This window comes from Eschrichtius robustus, chromosome 4, assembly GCF_028021215.1.
Source record: "Eschrichtius robustus isolate mEscRob2 chromosome 4, mEscRob2.pri, whole genome shotgun sequence".
Taxonomy (NCBI): domain Eukaryota; kingdom Metazoa; phylum Chordata; class Mammalia; order Artiodactyla; family Eschrichtiidae; genus Eschrichtius; species Eschrichtius robustus.
Window position 1 is genome coordinate 126,547,118 of NC_090827.1, and position 27,973 is coordinate 126,575,090.

A 27,973-nucleotide genomic window follows, 5' to 3' on the forward strand; every position below is an offset into this window, starting at 1 on the left:
GGAATTTTCAGGACATCAAAGGAGAAACCCATTTATTCCCTAATTCACTTGTTTATTCATTATAACATAATGTTTATGAGTACCTATTATATTATTGGTAGCACCTGATAGTTGAGATAGCCTTGGGGCCCATCCCAAGCTACCTTCTCACCCATTCACCTTGTAAACAAAATTTCTCTATGTAAATCAACATAAAATGAAAATATACAAAATAATATCAAGGAGACAAATTCTTCTTCGTGCTTGTTATATTTTTGTTGAAAGTCTAACAGATTTAAAGAAATAGTGTCTGTCAAAGAAAAGTTGGTTTCAGTCATGGCATTATAGAAGACATGATCACAGAGGCAAACATTAGTCATTCACATCTAAGAACTGTCCAAAGAAAGGGGCTCCCTAGTCCAAGAATTTGAGTTACTCAGTCTAGTGGCAGATATGTCTTTTGTGGGAAAAGATACATTGGCCTGATGCTTTTAAATATTCATTTCAAATAATCAATTTTCCCTGTTGTAATTTTTCTTTCAACATGCAGAAATTCTCTGTAATGCTACTTTTCCTATAACTTACTTACAGGGGGGGAATCCACTGGTTGAAAATTTTTAAGTGTTTAATTCTTTTAGCATTTATACTTAGCATTGTCCATTGATGAAATTCACATTCTGATTTCTCTATATTTGTCTCATGAGCCTTATTTGAACTACTGATACTTCTAAAGTCTGATCAAGTCTGGAACACCTAAGGTGATATTTTTAGACTGTTCTGGGGAACACAACTGTCCCAAGAATTATAAAGAGGTGTTTCTGAAATTTGTATTCCATGCTCAGATAAGTTTAGAACTTGATTCGAATTCATACTCTCTGCCCACTCACTAGCTATATGACCTGCATCAAATACTTAACCCTTTCATAATTAGAAAAAAATCTTCATTTTAATCATTATATACATGTGAGAATTGTGAAAACTAAATAATAATAAAAAAGGTAAAGTACTTAGCTAGTATGTAGCACTTTGTAAGTGCTCAGTAAATGGTAGCTAGTAGCCATAACAGCAGTAGCAGAAACAGCCCTTAAGTTTCTCTACTTATGTCATTATAAGCCATTGATATTATCATCACTAATACAGTTTTGTGTGATATTTTATTCATTTGTACTTACAGTCCCTTATGTAAGCTGGAAAATAATATTAAGCTTATTTCTAGAAAATTCTTCTAACAGATTTCAATTCACCATCAAAAAAACCTTCTGGTAATTAATCAGAGACACGAATGGTAGTGTTAGCTTATAAAGCATATTAATAAATGTGTGAAGGAAACATGACTCACTGAGAAAAGTAAACAGCTCCATTGACTAAATTATAGTGATAAAACCAAATGCTAAAACATTATATGGAGTCATATGATAGCATTTATTCGGGCAACTGTACATACAACCACTGATGATAAAAGCAAAATATTAACAGAAAATATTGGCAAGGATTATAGTTTCTGAAGATTGGGATTAGAAAACTCTAAAACATCCCATCAAAACATTCACTTCAAATTAGAATGCTGTTTAATAAAAAGCCAGTTTGCATTTCGAACAATTACTGATCAATCAAGATTTCTCCATTAGTAGGCTCTTTGACTCATTATATGAATCATAAATACAGTTACATCGTCAAAACAAGAGTGCTGAGTACGAAAGAAACATCCTCACACCTTGTAAGATTGCCACTTTTTCCTTAATGCCCTTGTTTTTTTCACATCAATAAAGGTAAAGTGCAATGTGTTAATCTGAATTTGTAACTCTAATAACCAAAGTTTAAAAGCAAACCATAAAAATGTAAAATTTGCATTAAGCAAACATTAACCAAAAACTAATAATTTTTCTATACCTTGATCTACAGATTCTGTAGTTTAGTAAGAAAATCATCAAAATAACAGTAGTCACAAATGACTAAAGCACAAGAGCAAACAATTGTCACATGAGGAAATACAATTATTAAAGAGAAAAAAATTTTCAATCTTGTTCTATATTAAAAACTGAAAATAAACATAACAAGGTATGAAATTTACTCATTAAATCAGCAAAAATAATAGAAACTTCTAGAGTAATAGTACTCAATAATGGCCAGATTGGCTAAAAAGAACATAGGCTTTGGTGTCTGACAGTTTAGATTTGAATCCTAGAGCCCTAGAGCTTTCAACTGCTGTGTGATTTTTAATAAATTCTTAGCCTGTCTGAGCTTCTTTTTTCTTTTCTGCAAACCTGGGGATAAAAATATTTTCGTCCTAGGATTGTGATAGGAAGTTAAGGAGACGAGGATCATTTCTGGTTTTTTCTCACCAGTGACTATCAGTATCTGGCATATAGTTGATACTCATTCAACATTTGTTAAATGAATAAATGGATAAACAAGCAAAGAAACATGAAAATTAAGAGTGGTAGGCAAAGAGATCCCATAAATATTTATTACTATATATATGTATATACCTTTTTGTAAATGTTGCAATAAAACTTTATATTGCTGATAGCAATGTAAGCTGATTCAACACTTCTGGAAATTAATTTGAAAACTTGTGATAAGTGACACACAATTTTTCAAATGCAATAATCATTCCTCTGGGAATTTACACTCCCAATTTATCAAAATAAGACAAATGTTTTTTGTTTTTTTTAAAATTAATTAATTAATTAATTAATTTATGGCTGTGTTGGGTCTTTGTTTCTGTGCGAAGGCTTTTTTTTCTCTAGTTGTGGCAAGTGGGGGCCACTCTTCATCACGGTGCACGGGCCTCTCACTATCGCGGCCTCTCTTGTTGCGGAGCACAGGCTCCAGACGCGCAGGCTCAGTAGTTGTGGCTCACGGGCTTTGTTACTCCGTGGCATGTGGGATCCTCCCAGACCAGGGCTCGAACCCGTGTCCCCTGCATTAGCAGGCAGATTCTCAACCACTGCGCCACCAGGGAAGCCCAACTTTTTTTTTTTTTTTTTTTTTTTTTTAATACCAATGCAATGCCTTTTCCTAATCTCTGCTAATTGTTTCTCTTTCTTGTTTATAACCAACAACGTTAGCATGAACTAATAAATAAATATACAAAGGATAGGGCTCCCTTCACTTAATCACTTGAATCATATCCAATTCTAGTAGCGAAATGTCCCACTTAGGGAAAAAAAAAATGCCTCAATTGGATTTATATTAGATCTCCATTGGTATTAGTTTATGGTGAAGGCTACATAGAAAAGAGGTGCAAAAACGCAATGGCTCCAATGGAGATAGTTTATTTCTCTCTTACATGTAAAAGTCCAGGAAGGGTAGTTGGACTTTATGACGTCACCCAGAGATGCTGATGAGTAGGGCTTGCTCTACCATCCTCCAGGGCATTGTCCTCATCTGCACATTGACGTCTGATTGCCATTATGTCCAGTTCCCCCAGTGGGAAGAGAGGAGGTACAAAGTAGCACTCGTGGTGTGGTAAGACCCAGCCTGGAGGTGGCACAGTGCCTTCTGCTAACATCCCATTGGTGAGAACTCAGTCACATGTTTCCTCTGGCTGGTGAAAAAGAGTAGCTCTGAGTGAACTACTATGGTTTTAACTCTTCTTTCCTATGGAAGAAGAACAGAACAGATTCTAGGGGATCAATGGTCTCTAACACTCTTTATAAACATTGATATTTTGCATTTATTTTGTCATATATCTGAATGTGAGAAATAAGACCTTGGATTCTGTAAGTCTGAAAGAAAAAAATGAATTTAATATTGGATTATTTTTGTTAACTTATTGATCATTTCTTTTTAGCTGTGATAGTATTCTTTGATGAATGTGAGTTCTGAAGAAGAAAACTACTAGTATTTGTCGAGAACTCACTCAAAATTTCCTTTAAGTTTAAAAATGGAAGCACTCTTAGTTTATAAGCAGAGCTGAATGAGTAAGTTGTCTAACTACTCAAAATACACCCCCTGCTACTCCTGTCATGAGTGTGGATCTAGTCAGGTGTGGTGATAGCTTCAAGGCAAATACTTTGGATGCACAAACCATTTCAATTTCCCTGTTTCTCCCAACTCACTGCTTTATAATCCCTGTTCCTCAGATATAATTTAGTTTAGAAATGTATTTATTTAATTTTTTTAGCATTTTTTAAATTAATTTTTATTGGAGTGTAGCTGATTTACAATGTTGTGTTAGTTTCTTCTGTACAGCAAAGTGAATCAGTTATACACATACATATCTCCACTCTTTTTTAGATTCTATTCCCATATACGTCATTACAGAGTATTGAGTAGAATTCCCTGTGCTATACAGTAGGGTCTTACTAGTTATCTATTTTAAATATAGTAGTGTGCATATGTCAATCCCAGTCTCCCAATTTATCCCTCCCCTCCTTTACCCCTGGTAACCATAAGTTTGTTTTCTACATTTGTGACTCTATTTCTGTTTTGTAAATAGGTTCATTTGTACCATTTTTTTAGATTCCACATATAATATGATATGATATTTGTCTTTCTCTGTCTGACTTACTTCACTCAGTATGACAATCTCTAGGTCCATCCATGTCGCTGCAAATGGCATTATTTCATTCTCTTTTATGGCTGAATAATATTCCATTGTATATATGTACCACATCTCCTTTATCCATTCCTCTGATGATGGACATTTAGGTTGCTTCCAAGTCCTGGCTACTGTAAATAGTGCTGCGATGAACATTGGGGTGCATGTATCTTTTCGAATTATGGTTTTCTCCAGGTATATGCCCAGTAGTGGGGTTGCTGGGTCATATGGTAGTTCTATTTTTAGATTTAAGGAACCTCCATACTGTTCTCCATAGTGGCTGTATCAATTTACATTTTCACCAACAGTGCAAGAGCGTTTCTTTTTCTCCACACCCTCTCCAGCATTTATTGTTTGTAGATTTTTTGATGATGGCCATTCTGACTAGTGTGAGGTGATACCTCATTATAGTTTTGATTTGCATTTCTCTAATAATTAATGATGTTGAGTGATGTTTAGTGATGTTCAATTTCCCTGTTTCTCCCAACTCACTGCTTTATAATTCCCTGCTCCTCAGATATAATTTGGTTTAGAAATTTAAATTATTACATCTGTGAAAAACTGGATTTTATTGAATTTTTAGTTCAAAAGTAGACTAGAGCAAATGCTTTTCTACAGTAAAAAGGTGAAATCGAGAAAAGGGATAAAATAATAAGCAAAGTATATTGAATGGACAATTCTGAAGAAACATTTCATTTGAATTAAAATTTGATTGGGAGAACAGACATGTGTTTAGAGGAGGGGGTTGGGACAGTCAGGGAGGATAATCCCCCCATCCCTGGGCTAATAAGAATAGATATCCTTCTAAGCAACAGTGAATTGAGGTTCAAACACCATTCTCATTAGCTGGAACCCTTTTAAACCTAGAACAAAATTATGTAAAATTAGAAGGAAGAGTGATAGGGATTCTAGCATAGAATTTCTAGAATTCTATTGCTCCAGAAATCATCTAAGGGAATATACTGGACCTCTGTCAGCAACTCTGCTTTTATATATTTAGCTTGAAGATGTGCAAAAATTAAACACACATACACTATATTTTTTTAAATAATCTTTTACCTCACTGTACTTTGCTAACATCACTTCACTGACAAATAGTTTACCTTATTATGAAATACTAGGAAACAGTTCTTATCTTTGCAGTTTAGAAGGTTAATAATGATTAAAATAAATGTTAGTGAACTACCTTTCCCAATTACTCAGTATCATCCTTTGGCATAACATTGGCGAATCACAACAAGGAAAGGGAGCTGCAGTCAGGCCCTACCACTAGTGAAATGTTCTCCTTTATGTTTCGCATACTTCCTATACTTTGAATCTACTTCTTTCTGTTATAACTACAGCACAGAGAGTGATCAGTTTGGCAGTTTTCACCTTTATAATGAACCATCTATGTACCAAGTCATTGTTATTAAGCCGCTCAGCTTTGCTCAGGCTGAAGATCTTCCTTGCGTTGAGAGATGTTCTTTTGGCCTGCTCATTTGAACCATGTATATAAGCAGTGTGAAGTCTATAAGAACCCACAGTATCTTAACTGGACTTCAAAGAGCACATATTTCTTTTCATCATCTTTTTAGAAGAAAAACATGTTACAGCTTCTTTGGACTGAGTCCCTGGCAAAGGGCAAGAGGGAAGTTTTTCCTGGTCTGGCATGAATTCTGAAAATTCAGGATCTTCCTGACTAGAGACCCGTATTGTTTGCCCAAGGAAATGCCCATAGCCAAGTTTCAGGTTCTGCAGGGAACACCTATGTCTTGGTTGTACTCCAAGATGTTCTAGAAACCTTGGGAAACACAGCTAGTCCTAAGCAAAGTTTCAGACTGAGAATTGTCTGACAATTTTTCATTTCCCACTTATTTTTTTCTCTCCTCCATCATATTTTATACCCCAGAAACCCCAGGCTCTCATCGTAGTTCTCATTTATCCCCACTTGTACTATGTCAACCTGTTAGAGGCTAGTTTTAATTATTATATTGGAAAAGGAGTGACAAAAGATAGCTAATTTTAATGACTGCATCATTTGCTATCACATATTCTAAAGGCAAACGTGATGAGCACAGATCTATTGCTTCACTCAAAATAATCGAAATTAGAGGTTAGATTTCAGACAGAATTACAAGCAGGTGAAGAAACATCCTAGAGATAGAGTCCTTTTCCTTATCTTTTAAGCCCAACCACATGGGCTCTGACTTCATCTAAGCATGCATTTGGATCTGCATTTGGAAAACGAAGTAACTTATTTAAGATGTGGCTGGTATTTCATGTTATCACTATGTTAATCTAATTCAAGCAAATTGCAGGGATGCAGGGACCCTATTAATCTCTGAAACATCCTCCTGAAGCTCTAGCGAGAGAAAGGATCCTGTTGTCCAAGAGAAAGGGTCCTGTTCTTTTGGTAAGTCTGTGGGAATACTGAATTTGGGTCATGTTGAAATAGGCAGTTGCCAAAGTGGCCAAAACAATTACTTATTTATGGCTTTCTTATTAAGATGTATATTTAGGCAAGTGTCTGATTCTAAGGTACACATTCAGGCACCACGCTGGGCATAGGGGAATGTGATAGATGCCTCCTTGGGAAGAAAATGGAAGGGTGTTTCACAGATTAAATTCAGAAACAACCAACAAAAAGGCTTAGGGAGACATGGCTTGTCCAAGGAAAAGTGATTTATTAAAAAAGTGATTTCATAAAACTAGACACCAAAGCACTAAGGGGAGTTTTATATAAAATAGTAGATATGGTGAGTATCTGTAAGATAGAAGTTTGGTAAGATAGGACATATAATGTGATACGAAGACATGCAAAACTGACTATAATCAAATCTAAACTGTAAAGTTCTCAGGGGTGGCTTCTAAAAGGGTATTCACTGAAGTTCCATGAGTTGGGAAGTCTCACTGTAAGAAGTTATGTGATGGATAACAGGTTATTGATATATGAGAGAGAGTACTATGTTTTAAAAAATGCCACAATGCCATCTGACGATTCAAGTGGTCTGAGACTCTGTGTTAACGCTTGTCACTATTTACCTTTTTGAGCTGTCAGAGTTCCAAGACAATGAGGTATAATGGAAAGGACGTGGAAATTGGAACTGGGAGGCCTTTCCATCATAAGCTGTTCAGTCTCTCTGAATCTTAGGCACAGGACTAGAGTGTGTAAGAGCCTTTCAGTTGTATAATTCTGTGATTTTGTGAATATGACGTACATGAAAGCACTGCCAAAATATGCTGGCATAAAATCATAGAATTTTAAAGGAGTGTTTTATCACGGTATGGTGAATGGGTAAATTTTAAAATGTGCTTTATTTGTGAGTTTATTCTCAACAAGTTTCTAGTAATGATTAGATATTTCTCCTGATACTTTGTCTATCCTTTGTTAAAAGAAAACCATATATGTGTTGCTACATAGCTAAAAAAAAAAAAAAAAAGTGGTGAATGGATAATTGGGGCAATCTGAGTCTTAACCCCATTCTGGGAGTTGAGTTGCCTAACAGGGACCTAAATCTCTGACATCAGAGAGAGTAACGTCTTCGTCTGTGTGAGCATAATAAGTCCCGTGTCAGAGTCTTAGGGAACGTGAACAAACACAGAGATACCGTCCATTTCATTTTTCTGTGTAGAGATCCCCATCCAGTTGGGCCTCGTCTGGCTTGCTCTTACTAGGATAGAGAGAGCTTTCAGGCTGGGGGGCTCAAGCGTCTCAAGAGGACCGCTGCAGCCCACAGGATGGAAGTGGGTGGAGGGGAAGATGGCTGTGTCCAGAGCAGACTCTGCCTCCCCCTTAGCAGGTTAGGACAACAGATGCTTATTAGCAACAACAGGAAGAACTGGCAGACACCTTGGGGATGAAGTACAATAACTTCCACATGCTTTACATCATTCCAAGAACATCACTTTTAAAAACATTGTTGAGGTTTTGCTTTTGTTTTTTTTTTTTTTTGGTTTAGAATTTGTTTTTAGTTTTTATTAGAGTATAGTTGCTTTACAGTGTTGTATTAGTTTCTGCTGTACAGCAAAGTGAATCAGCTCTACGTATACATATATCCCCTCTTTCTTGGATTTCCTTCCCATTTAGGTCACCACAGAGCATTGAGTAGAGTTCCCTGTGCTGTACAATAGGTTCTCATTAGTTATCTATTTTATACATGGTATCAATAGTGTATATGTGTCAGTCCCAGTCTCCCAATTCATCCCCCCCCTTCCCCCTTGGTATCATGCATTTGTTCTCTACATCTGTGTCTCTATTTCTGCTTTGTAAATAAGATCATCTATACCAATTTTAACACTGTTGAGTTTTTAAAGAACTCTTTTTGGATCTACTTTAAGATAATTTTTAATCCATGTATTATAGCTTAATGGATAAGAGTTCAACTCTGATTTGGAATCAGACTCCCTGGCCTCAAAATGCACTTTACCATTTACTTTGAGCAAATTATTTAACCTTCTTGTGTGTCAGTTTCCTTATTGGTAAAATGCTGACAAAAAGGATATGTACCTTATAGGATGGCAGAGAGGATAAAAGGAGTACTTAGCAAGTGCTTATCAGTAGAATGACCAATATTTATTAGTTATTATTATTGTTATTTTTATGTAAAACAGGTTTCTGTAACTAAAACCTCAGGCAGCTGATAAATGTGTTTATTAAATCCAAACTCCACTAGCATTTCATTTTCTTTTATTTCTTTTATAGTCAAGGTTCAGATGTACTATTCCAGAAATCTTTCAAGCTTCTAATTGCTCTCAGGGCCATCCACCGTTGTGCCTGTCATTCAATTTCTTTTGGTAATTCCCCATTTTCTCTCTCTTACTAGCTTTAAACGAAGTTGTAAAATGTGTGAAACCAGTAGACACTAACCCTAACCCCATTATCTCATACTCTGAATTATTAGCTTTAAGTGTTTTTCCTTGCCTGTCTTGTTCTCTATTAAGCATCCCACCCAGGGAGGGATAAATTGGGAGATTGGGATTGACATATGCAGACTGCTATATATAAAATAGATAATAAGAACCTACTGTATAGCACGGGGAACTCTACTCAATACTCTATAAATGACCTATATGGGAAAATAATCTAAAAAAGAATGGATATATGTATATGCATAACTGATTCACTTTGCTGTACAGCAGAAAGTAACACAACATTGTAAATCAATTATACTCCAATAAAAATTAATTTAAAAAAAGCAAAAGGTTGAGAGTTACCAAAAAAAAAAAAAAATCCCACCCAAGAGCCTTCTAATGATATGGTATGGACCTTTCATTTTATTCTCTCAGTTATTATAAAAATTTAGATGGTAAGTATCTCTTGAAAATACGGAACTATAGGACACGCTTGTCTCCTCCGCTGCCACCCGCTGCTGCCGGCGTCCACGCTGCACACAGCATGGCTGGCAAAGCACACAGGCTAAGTGCTGAGGAGAAGGACCAGCTGCTGCCAGACCTGCGGGCCGTGGGGTGGAACGAGCCAGAAGGCCAGGATGTCACCTTCTAGCAGTTCCATTTCAAAGACTTCAGTAGGGCCTTTGGCTTCATGATGAGAGTGGCCCTGCAGGCTGAGAAACTGGACCACCATCCTGAATGGTTTAACATTTGCGACAAGGCCCACATCACCCTGAGCACTCACGAGCGTGTGGGCCTTTCAGAACTGGACATAAATCTGGCCAGCTTCATCGAGCATGTAGCAGTGTCCATGACATAGACCCTGCCCTTCCTCTCTGAGTTCTTCAGGGGAAAGGAGGGACTGCACTGGGGATCCAGAGAGGGAACTGGGGAGCCCCGAGATGTTGCTGCAGTCAAAACTGACAAGTCGATCCTGTTGCCTCCATTTAGAGGCAAGTCTCTGCCATCGGAAAAGGCCAGTATCACTGCCAACACCAGAACTTAGGCCACCTTTCCCCGCACCACTCTCTTCCTCCTTGGGGCTCTTTCACATGTACACTGATTTGAATAAGTTCTTCTCTTGCTTTACAACTTTCCAGCGACAGCAATGATTTCTTTCCAGGCAGTGTCTTGCTCCCTTCCTGATTCATTTCCCAAGAAGCTGTGATGGAAACTGTGTCTAAGATAAAGTCTGATCTTAGAAACCAGAACCCTAAATTCATCCTCATCCTATGTGACAGACATGCATGTGCTATTATGCCTCAAATAAAACCACTGTTTCACTTGGAAAAAAAAAGAAATATGGAAGTATAAAGTTCAAAATTTCCACTCCTTTACTCTGCTCCCATGTCTGCCTGTGCCTCAGTTCTCTCCATCTCCAGGAGATGATCAATAAAAGATGATCAATAAAATAGATGATCAATTAAAGCCCCCCAAAAATTGAGACTGTCTTTCAAAATCCCACAAATATTTTCTAGCTAGTGCTGTTATAAGATAAACTTCAGATTCTGTGGTTTTGCACATTTCTCTTCTTAATGCACAACCTGTCTTCTGCTCCCATTCTTGCAAACAGTTCTTAGAAAGCAGTGAGTAGAAAGCTCTCACTGGTGTTAACAAGTGAGAAATGTCAACTTTCTAGTGTTATCTCTCCTAGTAGATACAACATTAGCCTAAAATTATTCATGATGATCTCAACATGATGGTGGGCAGAGGAAATGACCAGTATGGATGCTGGCAGCTTCTCAGGACCATATCAATAATTATATGCAGGCACTACTTATTCTATCAATGATGTCTCTAAGCAAATTATCTCTGAAGATAAAACATGTTCCTTGTTTAGGTCAATTCTGCCTGAGGTGATATTTTACACAAGCTTTACAAAAGACCCTGTTAAGACAAGCTAGTTTTACCTGCAATAGTTTTTCACTGTAACTAACTTTTATGGGTGACATTGGTAACATATACTATGTGTTGATAAACGCAACGAATCACTTTTTATCATTTTAAAATCACTTCCACTTTTACAAAAGCTCCTCTAAAGCCATAGTACCTGGAATTTTATTTCTCTTTCACCTAGAACATCTTTCTAACAGTTAAAAAATTACCTGGAAGGGGCAAAAAAAAAAATGGAATGAGAAATAGCACTCCTCTGTTCTTCAGAAAGAAGAATAATAAGCATTTCTAGAGTGTCTATCACTCTCCAGGAAGTGTGTTTGGCACTAGAGATATATATGCATTTCAATCAGAGATTTTCCTTGTTGTCAAGTATTTTATAATTTTTAAGAGAAACTTAGAAAAATAAAAAAGGATACAATCATATGTTAAAGGTACATATAATCAAAAAAACACATATAATCATGTAAGAATGCAAGTGTGCTCAACATACTATAAGAGTTCAAATGAGGGACATTTAATTCAGACTGTAGATACCAGAGAAGTTTTTCAGAGCAGGTGACTTTCACTGAGCATGTGTGTGTGTGTGTGTTTGTGTGTGTGTGTAAAATTACCTAGACACAAAAAGTGGGATCTCATTCCAGGAGCAGGAAAACAGAACATAAGCATTGTCCATGAGAAAATAATTGGGCCCAATGGTTCCAGTATCCCATTAGATGCTCTAACATGGGTTGGAAGATAAAGATAGCAGAACAGAGACCAAAGACTCCTTAGGTGTTCGTGAAGCCATGGGTTGACCATAAAACAGTGTAAGATGAATGAGTCGTGTCATGGACACTTCTTACTGTCATTGCTGCTCGCTGATTCCACTTCTGCCTGTGCCTCACTTCTCTCCATCTCCAGGAGCCTGACAGTCTCCACTACTCTACGCAAATGCCATCCCTGCTAAAATGTCCCCCTTTAGCACCAACAGTGACATTTTGGAATTATCTCAAGCTATGAAAAGAACCAGAATCAACTTACAGGTAACGTAAATCCCCCCAATTATTATCATGTCGCTTCCATTCTCTGCTATGTACATTCTTTATAAATACAACGTTCTTTCCTGTCGTGTTGGAAATGTGAGCCCACTGTGACTAAGGTCATATTTAATACAGACCAAACATTTTGTTGGCACTCCCTAAATGTTAAATAGTAATGAGAGGAGATGAAGTAGTACAAGAACAAGAAAGTGATTAAAATAGATCCCAATCGATTCCAGCTGCATTAGAAACATAAGGGGGAAAAGTGAACACTTATTATCAAATTATAAAACCGAAAATATGTCTAGGAAAGTGTGGGCTATTTAAAATCATTAGATAGTTTTGAACTGAAATCCCTTAAAACTATACAACAAAAAAGTATTTTCCAGATGTCCTTTATACCGATATGGAGAACGTAAAATATACTTCCCTTACAATTTGGATTTTTAAACATTTATTTATGATCATATTAAAATGTGAAGTTTTACTCATTGTTTTAGATATTTAGTCAGGTGAGTATCTGACTAATGAATAACACATGGTACAGAAAATATATATATACATTTTAATTTTAGCTTTTCTGAAGCCCATTGTTCATTTCAGGCTGCCTTACTGAGAGTCCTTGCACTAAACGCCTCTGGTTGCATTCCATTCAAGACAAAGGCATATTTTAGGGATGTACCTCTCACAAAGAGGTATTGATGGACCAGGAATCAGAGTTTGGACAAATGAACATTTCATTATAACACAGCCTAATTGTTAAAGCTCTTCTTATTGAAAAGAATAAAAATTTCATTAGTCAGTAGCTCAGCATGAACTCCTCCTCTTTTTCCCCACAATGCACAGTAAGAATGGCCGTTTTAAGCTTATCATTGAACATTTTGGAAATGTTGGTTCTTCCTTCCTTTTGCTCTAAATACACTAAGAAGTATTTTAGTAACAATTATGAAAAAAAATTGGTAATAATTTTAAGCTAAACTTTATACGTGGAATTGTGAAAAAAAATCTCAGTGATCACAGGCAAATGTAATTTAAGAGCTGCCTGGAAGGCCTGCTTTTTTCATTTTAGGGCCCTGGGATCGTTTTTATGGGATAATAAGGATTCATAGGACCACCCTAAAGCTCAAATAAGATGAAGACATAAGTACTTTAGAAACTATAAAGGATTTATAGAGCTAAGGGAATAAAATTTGCATTGGTAATTCTTATCTCTATACAGCTTTTAATTTTAGTATCTTTTCAGCTTCTCCAGGAAAGATATGTACTGATCACTGCCCTAAGTGTAAAAACTGAAACAGGGAAGGACCAAGATACGGTGAATATCACTAATCTGGCACTCAGAATTCCTGTTATTAATTAGATGATAATGTTGAGTATGTCATGTAAACAGCTGACAGCTTAGTGTGTCCTAGTGGTGAAAATGCGGTGGGTAGACTAGATGAAGAACACAAATGCATAGCAACCAATAGCCCTCACACCTGAGTGTGCATTGCTAATTTATCATAGAAGTGGTTCTGGCTAAGACAATGCGGTCTCAGAATCTTTGTTGACAGTACGCCAATCAAAGCTGGCTCTCCAGGAACTAGACAGCCTCTAAGAGTTTCCTTTTCCAGGCCTAAGAACCTATAGTTGTCACCTGTGAATGTAGATCAATTGCATTATCCATTCTCACCTTTACTGCTCCTCCTCCCTCATCTCCTACCTCTCTCTCTCACTCAACCTGCTCCAGTCACACTGGAGGTGTGTCTTTGTCTCACAAACCTTGCAATGACTATACCCTCTGCCTAGAATACTCTACTCTCACGTATCCACGTGTTCACTCTGTTATCTTCCCCAAGTCTTCACTAATCTCAGCCTTTCAATGGTGTTCACAGGAGTTGGTAAACTATAACCCATGGACTGAATCTGGGCCCCTGTCTGTGTTTGTATGGCCCACAAAGTAAGAATGGCATTTACATTTTCAGTTGAAAAATACATAAGTCAGAAGAAGAAATTATATTCTGTGGCACATGGAAATTACATGAAATTCAAATTTCAGTGTTCATAAATAAAGTTTTATTGAGACACAGGCTGCTTTTGTGCTAAACTGGTCGAGTTGAATGGTTATGGCAGAAACCACATGGTCCACAAAGTGTAAAATATTTACTATCTGGTCATTTACAGAATAAGTTTGCCTACCCCTAGGATACACTTAACATTTTGTTAATTACTGGAAGTACTCACCTGCAATCCTGATGCCCTCTCTTTCCCTCTCAATTTTTAAAAATAACATTTATCACATTGTACCATACACTGTCCTTGTATATTATGTATATTGTCTCTCCATAAGAGCACAAATTCCATGAAGTCAGAGGATTTTGTCCACTTTATTATCTGATATATTCCCAGTGCCCTGAACAGTATTTGGTACATAGTAAATATTCAATAAATATAATTCTGGAATGAATGAATTATATGGAAGATACCTGCATTACGTAGAAATATATTAGATGGAGTAGTCACAGGAGACTTCAGGAGAAGATGATATTTTAGTGTTAAAGGGTACAAAAGACTTAGGGAACATTTTTCCTAGAAAGGGGTACTGAATGAAAGAACATGCGTGTAGGGTAGCCTAGATGTAATGCAGAGCCCGGGAGGTAGAGAGGAGGTGGAAAGTAGGCTGAGCCCAGGTTGTGGAAGACTTGGAATGTCTGATTAAGATGCTTGAGTATAATCTTATAAAAAATAGATATTTCAGAAAGATCTGTCTGATAATGATATGATATATACAGTATGAGCTGGAGCAGGTAAAATACATGTAAGAATTGTAATAGCTTGTGTTCAGGCTTCTAAGATTGGACAGTGGCAGATGAAGTGAAAGAGAAAGGACACAGGGAAAAAGGAAGGAGTAACCAATGGTACCTTCACTATTGTGACCTTTGGTGAAAAAAATGTTTTTGTTAAAAGTTGAAAGGCAGCAGAAAAGAGAAAGCATTAAAAAATAAAAACCAGTCTGCTTCAGTTCTTTGTAGTTTATTGAATAAATATGCATACAGTTCCCAGTTTAAGACTTCTGTAGATTTTATGCCTCAGAGAAGGCATATATGATGATAAACCTGACAATATAAACGAAACCAATTAGATTTTAGTAGAGTTAGATTAGTTGAACTACTTCAGAATGAAGTCAGAATGGGTTTCACTCAGGTAGATTTTACTTGTGCCATTTGTGTTAAACAGAGATAATAAATCCAAATATACATGATAGTGCCTAAAATTTTTTTGTAAAAGTAGTAGCATGACATAATTCTAAGTGAAAGACAAGAAAATATCACATACAATTTGATTCAGTTTATGTAAAATTTTATATATACTTAAGATGGAATTTTAGGCTCTATTCTCTTCTCCATATTTTCTGTATTATTTGAGCTTTTTTTTCTGCAATGACTATATTATTTTTTTTTTACAATCACAAAAAAGCTATTTTTATATTAAACTATTAAAAATGACAGGTTGGATGTATAGCAAAAATCTCCATAGATTTGTTTAGATATTAAGAACAGATTCATGCTACAAACTATTTATTTGCTATGAAGAGAATCAGGAAGTACTTAGCAAAGTTTGAGATAATAATTAATGTTCAAATAAGCTGACTGTCAAGTACATTTGAAATGTTTTTAGTCTAGTAAGAACAGGCAATTGACTGATTAAACTAAGATTATGAATTTTGGAAACTAGACCTCGGTCCAACGGCAAAGAATCACTTGTCGCTTGAGTCATCTTTAAAATGGATGATGGTAATCTTTCCTTAAAGGGTTATTTAAAAGAATTAATATAAAGGATATAAAACACCTGTCTAGTGAGTAGCTGTTCCAAAAATGATAGCTATTATTATTAAGAATTGGGTAAGTACTAAATAAAATAAATCAGAGTTTGAGGGTCAAGCTACATTTACTTAATCCTTTACTTAATTTGTTCCACTTAATGCCATGAAGTACTGTGCTAAGTACAGGCGAATACATGTATGATCAAGGGCCTGCCCTGTCTTTAAGGCATAAACAATACGTTTAATAAGGTGTTACAGATGCTATGACTCAAGTTCCTATACGACAGGGAATTTAAATCAGGCCACCTCCCCAGTGAAAGTTCAGCATATAAAACTACGTGCTTTGGTGTGCCCTGATGCTTTTCACTGAAAATATATGTAAAAGCACTTCTATTTGGAAGCTGTTCTTTTGTTCATCCATTCATTGAACAGTTATATATTGAGCATCTTCCACTTTCAAACATTCTTCTTGGAGCTGGCCCTATACCAACAAAGACAAACAAGATTTCTTCTCCCACAGAAGTTTCCATCTAATGAAGGCAGAAAAATAAACTAGGAAAAAAATAGAGAAGATAAATTCAGTCAATACTATAAAGAAAATCAAACACGGTGGTATGATGGACCAGGCTAATTTAGCTTTGATAGTTGAGTAAGGCTTTTCTGAGCGAGGAGTATCTGACCTGAAACCTGAATGATGAAGCTCCCATCATGTAGAGAGAGAAAATTTGACAGGAGGGAATTCCAGGCTCAGGAAATAGCTAGTACAAATCACCTAAGGCGGGACCAAACTTAACCAGTTCAATAAACAGAACTGTTTAAAACTACGGTTGAAGAAACAGGGGAAAGAGAAGGAAGCTGTGAAGTCAGACAAGTGTTCTCCACTATAAGCGTGAATATGAACTCCCCTATGTAGCAGAAAGTTACAAAGAATCCTGACGTTTCAAAATGCAAGGATTTAATTCAATATTCTAGAACGCTTGAGGTCATCTACTCTACCTAATCGTGTAATTCATTTCTTTATTCGATCAACAAGCATTTGGGGACTTCCCTGGTGGTGCAGTGGTTAAGAATCCGCCTGCGCAAAGGGAATGCTTCTGTCTCCAGTCTCCTGATGGCTTTTGGAAGAGACCATATGCTGACCCTCACAAGTTTCACAAGAAATGCAACACCTTAGTGTCCGGCTGATGCGTTTTGTTTATAACTTGTCAGATACAGGGATTTTCCCCAGTTCGAGCTCCCGGGCAATCAAGACTGCGGAATCCGTAACCGACACCAAGGGAGACATAAATAAAATGTACAGGTGTGAGAGCAGCAATCAGATCCGCATGCGCAACGTGACAATCGGGCTCCGTGACGCCACCCTCCAGGCCTACCTCTCCAGCAACAGCTTCTGCAGGCAGGAGACGACCTGTGAGTGAGACTGGCCCTCCCCGCCCACCCCGGCCGCGCCGCCCCAGTCCTCGCCCACCCCGGCGCCCAAGAGACCCTCGGGGTCCAAGTACAACGTGAGCGTCACCAGCGGGACCTGCCTGCTGGCCAGCATGGGGCTGCAGCTGAACGTCACCTGCAGGACGAGGGACAACACAACGGTGACCAGAGAGTTCAGCGTCAACCCCAACAAGACCACCTTTGGGGGGAGCTGCACAGCCCAGCTGGGGACCCCGGAGCTCCGCGGCAGGAACCTGCTCCTGGCGCTCCAGTTTGCGATGAACGCAATTGCAGCCGGGTTTTTCCTGCAAGGAGTCCAGCTGCCGCTGACTCCGCCCGATGCCGGAGACCCCGCCTTCAAGGCCGCCCACGGCCCGTTGAGGGCGCTGCAGGCAGCCGCCGGGAGCTCGTACGAGGGCAACGCTGAGGAGCGCGTGCAGGTCCCCGAGACCTATTCAGGGTGTGGGTCGGCGTTCCGCGTGGACGGGGACAAGTTTGGGCCTGTGGAGGGGGGTCAGCTGGGTGAGAACAGCATGCTGAGCCCCATCGCCGTGGGCGGCGCCCTGGCAGGGCCGGTCTTCAGCGTCCTCATCGCCTACCTTATTGGCCGGAAAAGGAGCCACGCCGGCTGCCAGACCATCTAGCCGGCCGCCCGCACCCGCCGCGGACCAGCAGCAGCTGCGCGGCCTCGGGCCGGTTCCCTGGGCTTAGATTGCTGTTGAGGGAGGCACCCTTTCTTGCAAACATCTGCTTTATCCAATGTGAAGTTCATCCGGCCACAGTTACTATTGACAAAAGAGCAACTATGGAAATGACGGTGTTAATTTTGCTAACTGGGTTAAATATTTTGCTAACTGGTTAAACATTAATATTTACCAAAGTAGGACTGGAAGGGGGGTGGGGGGTAAGAGAGCTTTTCTAAATGGGCACTGGCTCCACTATCATTTGGCTTTTCAAGATTCTGGTGTTTGATCGCTTCACTCTTTACTCGGGTGTAAGCCTTGCAAAGGGAGCGTCTCTGGTCTTAATGCTTTGATGAAGGCTGGTAGCTGTGAGCCTGACGCGCTGAAGAAATCAGTAGGAACGAGAATCGTAGAGCAGTAGTACGAAGAAGCAGACCTGGGAGGCTTAAATTAAGCTTTAGAAACCAGGGCGGGCCCGGCTCCTCGAGCATCGGTACTCCAGGACGCCAGGTCCTCGGGCTTTCCACGCTCTGCCACTCGAGAGCTTGCACTTTTTAAAATAGAAAAATGGGCGTTATTTTTATTTACTCTTCTGTAAAGTAATTTTCCTTCTGTTGGAGGTTTGGAGTGATCCTTTGTCTGCACTGTGTACAATAATCGTTTCACTCTGATTCATCACTTGCAGCTGGGTGGCCTGTGTGCTGAGGAACATCCCCTCCTGGGACGCGTTGCCCTAAAGATGCTGATAAAAAAGTCTTTTTGTTAAAAAAAAAAAAGAAAGAAAGAAATCCGCTTGCCAATGCAGGGGACACGGGTTCGAGCCCTGGTCGGGGAAGATCCCACATGCCGCGGAGCAACTAAGCCTGTGCGCCACAACTACTGAGCCTGTGTTCTAGAGCCCGCAAGCCACAACTACTTAGCCTGTGTGCCACAACTACTGAAGCCCTTGTGCCTAGAACCCATGCTCCGCAACAAGAGAAGCCACCGCAATCAGGAGAAGCCCGTGCACCGCAAGGAAGAGTAGCCCCCGCTCGCAACTAGAGAAAGCCCGCAGGCAGCAACGAAGACCCAATGCAGCCAAAAATAAATAAATAAATAATTTTAAAAAAAAGAACAAATATTTGTAAACACCTACCAAATACAAAGCCTTCAAGAAATTTAACCCATAGGAAAGCTCAGGTGTATACACTTTGTGTGAGAAGTTAAGGTCTCATACAGACAGGGAGAGATCACTTCTTGCTGGGCAAATCTGAGATTTCATGGTTGAGTTGGCATTCGAGCTAGGGTAGGTGGGTAGGATTTAAACATAAAATACGATGATGCTGAGGGACACAAGAAGGCCTTCTGGGAAACAACATGAGTAAAAGCATAGAGATAAGTTGTTTAGGAAATAATAGCATGCTGTTTGAAATCCCTCTTATAAAACATCTTTGAGTTTTAAAATTCAACAGATCATTGTGAAACCTAAACTTGACCTTTTCACATTTCTGTCTCCCACTTTCCTTTGCAAGAAATTACGTGTGTGTGTCAATCAGAATTCTGTGAGCTACATCACAGGTCTTCTACATGCATTGAGCAGTAGGGTGAGATGAAATGGATAGGCCTTTCCTCCTAACTTTACAATATAGTCATGCTGGGTCTTCTGCTAAACAGTGAAGTGCAGAAGGAAAGGCCCAAAGTGTGAGGGTCATCAACTACAGAATTCCACAAGGTCTGGCGATCGCCAAGGCTACGAGTCACTGGGCAGCCCAGTGCCCACCAGGCCTGGTAAACCAAGAAGTGATGTTAAGGAAGTGGAAACTGGCTGATTTGTATGAATTTGTTTAATCTGTTCTCAACCAATAACATGATTTACATCAGATGATGTGCTTATGACACACCTGGATTCAGAAAGGCAGTCATTAGGTTATGAACTCATTGTTTCCTTTTCAGAAAAATTGACCTCACCCATTAGCCCTTTAATAAATAAGTCTTCCTAAAGCTTACCACTATCTCCATAACGCCTCCTCAACTGTTCACAAATGTTATTTCACAAGTACCAATGCTTCTTCTCAAATATGTCAGGTTTGCAGGGGTTTTATTGCCACATTTCAGGTTGATTAATGTAAGAACATATAAATAAGGGCTTAAACTGTTGATGCCTCATGGACAGGTAGGGCTGAAGATCGCTGCCAGTAGATAAAATAGTTGGCGATAGAACAAGATTATATTTATAATAAAGACACAGGTCTTAGGTCCTAAGTAATAACTCCTTTACATCTATCCATTTATACAACTTGCAATCTTCTACCCTCTTGCAATTGTCAGGCACCTGACATATATCAAACAATTAATACAAGTAGGGTTGATGTTTGGGCAAGTTGGACAAGAGAAAGATTTTAAGATTTAATTCTAGGGGTCAGTGGTAAAAGGCAGAGTTTTCATGAACATGAGTTCCCTAGAATTTCTTCAACTCTGTCAGTGGCAGCAGTACTTCCATGTATTGATTCAGGAAATGTTTATTGAGGGCTTACTCTGTAACAGTCACTGTGCTAGAAGGTAAAGATCCAATGTGACAAAAGAGAGAGTCCCTGCATCACGGAATTACAGAAAAGGAAAACTAAAAGGACAATACAACTGATGAGGAAACTTCAGAGGACGGAGAAGTAGCAAACCTGGGCTTTGAGCCTCAGGGCTGTCTTCTTGGAAGAAGTACCATATAGGCTGAGACATAGATGAGCAGGTGTTAGTGGGTTGATGGACAAGAGGGTCGCAGAGGTGTGAAGACATAGCTCTTTCAGGAAAGCTACGGCTGGAATGTCAGGATTGGGGTCCCTGGATAACGTCACGTAATATAAGTTACGTTACTCTCTAATACTCTCTCAATGTGCCCTCTACTTTTCCTACATAATACTTAACACGATGTGCAATTCTATATTTATATAATTTTTTTAAATGTCTATCATTCCTCTGCTTGTTTTGTTACCCCACTTTTGGGCACATAGTAGGCACTCAATATTTGTTGAATCAACAAATGGCTGAGAGGTGAGGGAGGGAATAGCAGAAAAGATGCTAGAGGGACAGCCAGGAGACAAATAAAGCAGGGCTTTCTTGACCATATTAAGGAGTCCTGAACCTTCATTCTAAGAGTAGTAGGAGATAAAGAGCTTTGAGCTACTCTGCATTTCAGAAAGATCACTTTGACTGCAATGTAAAAAAACAGATTGGAAAAGAGCAGGACTCAGTCTGTTAGTTGCCTGAGCCAGCTGAAATTATATCACTGGGAGTGGCCTTAAAAGAGAGTTAGGATGAGAAATTGAAAAGGTTTGGTGATTGGTTAGATAAGGAAGGGGAGAACAATGGAGTTCTCCAAAATAACTCATAGGTTTCTGCATGGGGCAGCTAAGTGAATCATGAAGTAAAGCAATGTTTTGTTTTTGTTTTCGGTGATGGAGAAATGAGATTCATTTGTGAGCATATTAAGTTTAAAATGCCTGTAATGTCATCTAAGAGATGTTCAGGAGGGAGTTGGATGGATATCTGTCTCTGAAGCTCATGAGAGAAATTTTGGCTGGGGTTAGAGATTTGTGAGCCATCAGAAGATAAAAACATGAAAGTTGTCCTTTGCTGATGCAGCTGAAAGGATTCTTGCAAGTCCTGCTTCCATAGACACTCTCTTAAAGGTCCTCTTCTAGGCTGACTCCAGCCAATCCACGCACAGAGAAATAAATCACAGAAGAAGATTTATAACTTTGGGGAAAATCACATGGTCTTTTTCAGACACTGTAAAGGCCATTATGATGGCAGAGCCAACAAAGTGACAGCTGGACTCTATAGGTCTCTATGTACCAGTTCAAAGTTCATCCTTTCATCTCCTTGCTAAGTAGTGATTCTGTGTCACTAGTTTTCTTTGAGCTTCTTTGAGTAAGAGACACATACATCAGGAAATCTGTCAGGGCATTGTTATCCTACAATGCCACGCTGAATTAATCATGTCGTTCTATTTACACATGCAATTCCCTTTGACCAGAAATTGAAATTGCTTTTCTTATTTGCTACTTCTCAACATGGACCTCTCATTTCATAACTGCCGTGACCTGTGTAGCAAGACTCTATGTGCCTTGGTTGTGTTTTGTTTGATTTGTTTTGTTATACCAACAATGTTTAAAAGAGCAGTTTAACTTGTAGGTGTTATACTTAGGTACAATACAAGTACCTTAGCATGAAGTACTTTCATCCTACCTATCTCTGGCATTTATTTTAAATGCACACCTTCTGCAGGTATTTGGTTTGTGACCCTTACCCTAAAGTGTTAAGATCAACAACGAAAGCACATACATAGTGCAAAAGTAGGCTAGCAAAGGAAAAGATGAGCTAACGTGTGATGGGCGTGGGAAGGAGGAATAGTTTATCAAAACCTCCCTATAGAGATTTTACAGAACAAAAATGAATTTGCCATTTTTCCAGGTAGACCTGGCAGAGGAAAGTACACAATAAAAGGCATAACATGAATGAATGAAGCATTTTCAAGGATGTATAGGTAGTAAGGTGTTAATCATATAAAATGTTTGCAGGCAATAAAGAAGCACCCTGAATGCCATGGTAAGGGTTTTGGGATTACCTTAGACAGAAGGGAGTGAGGAAAGTATTTGATGCCACAGAAAAAAATGATCATTCCCTTTAAAAAGAGCTCCTTGGCAGCATTATAGATCATGGATTTGAAGGAAGTAAAGCCAGAAGAACTATTATGTCATTTTCCATGGCATTCATGTCGACACAAATTCGGAATCTACGCTACTAGTGAAACCTTGATCTCTGAAATCATTTACTATAACTGCCTGCTCTTTAAGTCTCCCAGTAAACACACCCTCATTACTTTTTAGGACTAATAGCCCCTTAATTTTTCTTCCTTGTCCAAGCCTATTCTCCCTTCTTGGCTTCACTCCTATCCCTGTTCAGCCTGCAATGTAGGGATCAACGTCTTTGTACTCTCACCAACACTTCCGATTCCTTTCGCCCCTCGACCTGAGCCCAACCTTTATCTTCCAATCCTCTTACTCACTCTTAGTTAACTTCCTCTCTCTGTGGTTTCTAGTTTCCCACAGCTGGAAGTTAGAAAAATCTCTCTAGAGGCCTGTTAAAAATTTTAGAACCTCAACCCAGGCCCAGAGAAACAATCTCCAACAAAAACTGGCTTTTAAAATAATATTCTAGTTGATTCTTTTAATCTGGTAGGTTTAGAAAACAATGCGTAGCTAAGACCATAATTCCCCAATAGCAACTCCTCTGAATTTATTCCAGAGCCTTAAAGCTGCAGCTCAGCTCTCCTCCCTAATTTGCCTAAATTTAACACCAAAAGAATGAAACAACTTCATTATTCTTTATTCTCTTGCAAGGATTCTTTACCCTTCCTGTCCCTCTTTTTTCACAGCCTAACCCATCTGTTATAAACTGAATGTTTGTGTCCCTCTCCCCACGTCCCATCCCCCAATCCATATGTTGAAGCCCTAACTACCAGTGTGACTGTATTTGGAGACAGGACCTTTATAAATGTAATTAAGGTTAAATGAGGTCATAAGGCTGAGGCCCTGATCTGATAAAATTAATGTTTTCCTAAGAAGAGACATCAGAGAGGGATCTCTGAATCTCTGAGAGGCTCCCCTCACCCCCACCCTGGCTTCTGTCTCTTTCCAAAGAAAGGCCAAATGAGCACACAGCAAGATGGCAGCTGCCTACAAGCCTGAAAAAGAGCTCTTACCAGAACCTGACCATACTGGCACCCTGATCTCAGACTTCCAGCCTCCAGAACTGTGAGAAAGTAAATTTCTGTTGTTTAAGTCCTCCAGTCTGTGCTACTCTGTTATGGCAACCTGAGCAGTCTCATAGACCATCCTTTTCTTATTTATGACCCAGGCCCCTCTTACCTCCTCTGAGACAAGCATCTATTGAATTCCTACTAAGTGCACAGCAAGATAAATTTGGTTCTGGTCCTCATGAAGCTGAGCCTGGGTGGAGAGGATCAGATATTACAAGGTTAACTCTTCCTTTTAGTACTTCTCTTTCTCTCTCTCTCTTTCCTGTATTTAATCTCTCTCCCTCCATCTGTCTCCCTTCTCCTCTTTCTCTCTGTCTCTCACTCCTCCATGCACACCTCGCTCTTTTTTGGTAGTACTCCCTTCTCCTTGATGCCTGGGCCTTCTCTCTCTCTCCCTTTGAACTTATTCTCAAAAAACAAAAAAAAGAAAAAAGAAAAAAAATCTCTCCCTCTTTTTAACCTCTCAAGTTACTTGTCAGTTCCCTTCTTTCTACGATATCCAGGATACTCAAAAGAATTAGTGATCCTATCTTAATATAATCATGTATTTATATTGTAATTTTGCAAATATTTTCAGTAAAATAAACATCTGAGCTGCACACACACACAAAAAGAATAGTCTTCAAAATACATTCACCTTCCTCATTGGCTCTGTCATAAAGAAAGATCTTATACTCTATTGTTTTTGTCTTGTTTTTTTTTTTTTTAATTAATTAATTTATTAATTTATTTATTTTTGGCTGTGTTGGGTCTTCGTTTCTGTGCGAGGGCTTTCTCTAGTTGCGGGGAGCGGGGGCCACTCTTCATCGTGGTGCGCGGGCCTCTCACTGTCGCGGCCTCTCTTGTTGCGGAGCACAGGCTCCAGACGCGCAGGCTCAGTAGTTGTGGCTCACGGGCCCAATTGCTCCGCGGCATGTAGGATCCTCCCAGACCAGGGCTCGAACCCGTGTCCCCTGCATTGGCAGGCAGACTCTCAGCCACTGCGCCACCAGGGAAACCCCTTGTCTTGTTTTATAACTTATTGAAATGTTGACGTCTCCCCACTTGGGTTCATTTCCCTCAGTTCTGATCACTACTCTCCACTCCCTACCACATAAAGTCTCAGGTCGGACTCCAATTGGCACCTTCCACCATTTCTATCTCAAACCAGGGAATTCACTGTCATCTTTCATACTATCTGCTTTCCTTTGACCTGACATGCTTTTGCCACCTCTGTTTCCACATGAAAAAGAAACTCTTGCTGACCTATAAGACCAAGCTGACAAATCACCCTTTTGGAGAAGCCTTACTTGGCCCTTCCATGGCTTATCTTCTCTTGGGTTCCCAAAACACTGGAAATAATTGTAATGACATGTTTATAGGTTTAGTAGACAGGCAGTCCCCTGGTTTTTATATTCCTAGTTCCAGGTACTTATTTAATAAATGAATAAATGAAAACAAGCTACCTTTTCAGTTCTATCTTGTACCATATAATCCTGTGCCCCATTCAAATCAAACTAGCAGTAACATTTGTTTCTTAATACTTTTCCAAATGCTCCTTATTCATCCCGGAACATACTGACCCCCCTCCCCCGCCCGGAGACTTGCTTGCCTAACTCCAAAGGCAGCACCTTCTTTACCCATTAAATGAAATTTCAAATGAATATTTTTGCTGTGACAGATAATGCTGTTTTACTGAACCTAAATCACCAGTGCTGGATTTAAAGGTAGAAATGGTAGAAAGGTGTAAAATCAGAATTAAAATGTTCTACATTTCAACTTCAACCCTACTGTTGAACAACAACATTGTTTCTGAACAATTGGTGTAACACCAAACACTATTATAACTGTTTTTCATGTGTCACTAATTTCATCTTCAAAAAAAACTCTATGAAGTAGAAATTATTATCATTTTACAGATCAGGAAATTAAGAGACAGATGGTCAATAACTTGTCTAGTAAAATGATCTAGCTCTAGAAAACTAAGATTTGGATCCAGGCCTCCTAATTCTAGAGCCTGAGCTTTTGACCAGGAAGATTTATTCCATCACCATTTGCTCAGTCTGTATAATCAAATTTCATACATAATCAAACTGCCCTAAAGCAATATAAAATGTTAATTTAATGAGATGTCATCTGATAACTGTAAGACAGGACTGTCTTATTCACTTAAAGATCAGTATTATGGCGAATATGAAATCCATTGAAATATAGTATCTTATCTGATGATTGCTGGAACAGAGAACATAAAAATTATTTTTTGCCATATTACTTACAGGTGAAGTAATTCTGCAAGATGTTTAAAGAGCATGATGGAGGAAAAAATATAGATGTTTTCCTGAAATGAGTTGTTTTGCACAAAGAAGTGGCTACAAACCAACAAATTACCAATTACAATAAAAATAGAGTCTGACTGCCATGGAGTCTATCCTACCATGTGTTCTGTAATGACTCAATTATCCTCCCACTTTTCTTTACTTGAACTACAGTAAGTCCCCTACATACAAACCTTCAAGGTGCAAACTTTCAAAGATGCGAACGTGAGTTCACATGTCCAATCACGTAAGTTAGTTCACGTGTCTGGCATACATTGTCATGTTCGTGCATCCTCTACAAGTGGTTGTACTTTTGTGTACTTTACTGTGCAGTACTGCATAGAGTACAGTAGTACAGTTATCTTTATTTCGAGCCCAGGATGTCCGGAAGCAAGCATAAAAGCAGCAATGATGTATTTGGTACTGCTAAGAAGTGCCAAGCAACAACAACGGAAACAAAAGTGAAGATAATTGAGAGGGTAGAGCGAGGTGAAAAAGAGGTAGATGTCACTCGTTCTTATAACATGAATCATTCAACCATTGGCATAGTTCTAAAGAACAAGGACAAGATCATGGAACATGTGAAGTCTGCTGTGCCAATGATGTCGACAATAAAACTGAAGAAGCATGGAAAAGTGATGAAGGAGATGGAGAAAATTCTCAGTGGGTGGATGCAAGATAAGCATCAGCGTCAAGTTCCGCTCAACTTAATGCTGATTCAAGAGAAAGGTAAAACCCTTTATGAAGACTTGAAGTAGAAACACGGTGAAGAATCAGAGGGCGCATCTTTTAATGCCAGCCATGGCTGGTTTCATCAGATCAAGGCTAGAGCCAACCTTCACAACGTAAAAGTAAGTGGTGAGGCAGTGAGTGCAAATAAGGTAGCTGCCCGGGAATTTCCTGAAATGCATTGAGAAATTATTGATGCAGGCGCATATTTACCCTAGCAGGGTTTTAATGTGGATGAGATGGATTGTACTGGAAGAGGATGCCAGACTGAAGTTATATCAGTAAGGAGGAAAAGTTGATGCCAGGCTATAAAGCAACAAATGATAGGCTAACTCTGTTGTTTTGTGGCAATGCTTCCAGCGATATGAAGCTGAAGCCTCTCTTAGTTTATCATCAAGAGAACCCAAGAGCCCTTAAAAACGTAACCAAGAGCTCTCTTCCTGTTGTGTGGAAGAGTAACCCCCAAAGCCTGGGTTACACAGGCCATTTTCCAGGACTGGTTTTTCCACCACTTTATCCCTGAGGTAGAGAAATACTGCTTAGAGAAGGATGTCCCATTCAACATTCTTTTGCTGCTCGACAATGCTCTGGGCCACCCTCCATTCATGGACAACTTTCATCCCAACGTCAAAGTACTGCATCTGCCACTGAATACTAATGTCGCTCATCCAACCTATGGACCAGGGAGTTATAGTGATTTTCAAGAAATATTATTTATGTCACCCTTTTCATCAGGCAGTAAAGGTGAGTGACGAATCTGGAACAACCTTCTGACAATTTTGGAAGCACTATAACATCTACAAGGCCATAAAAATCATTGACTTTGCTTGACGTGAAGTTATGGCCATCACCATGAATAGGGTTTGGAAGAACTTTTGCCCGCAGTTTGTTCACGATTTTCATGGATTTGAGAAGGTGGATGAGGAGTCCA

The 27,973-nt window shown here is 39.0% G+C and overlaps 1 protein-coding gene and 2 pseudogenes across 1 annotated transcript; all 3 read left to right on the forward strand.

Annotated features, from left to right (window-relative positions):
- Positions 1–9,767: 9,767 nt before the first annotated feature.
- Positions 9,768–10,217, forward strand: LOC137763857 (pterin-4-alpha-carbinolamine dehydratase pseudogene; annotated as a pseudogene).
- A 2,023-nt stretch (positions 10,218–12,240) lies between these two features.
- On the forward strand, positions 12,241–18,186 carry LOC137763529 (lysosome-associated membrane glycoprotein 1 pseudogene; annotated as a pseudogene).
- An 8,507-nt stretch (positions 18,187–26,693) lies between these two features.
- On the forward strand, positions 26,694–27,071 carry LOC137763530 (putative CENPB DNA-binding domain-containing protein 1). The gene has a single exon (XM_068542005.1). It carries the CDS (start codon positions 26,694–26,696, stop codon positions 27,069–27,071), a length of 378 nt encoding a protein of 125 aa, XP_068398106.1.
- Positions 27,072–27,973: the final 902 nt, after the last annotated feature.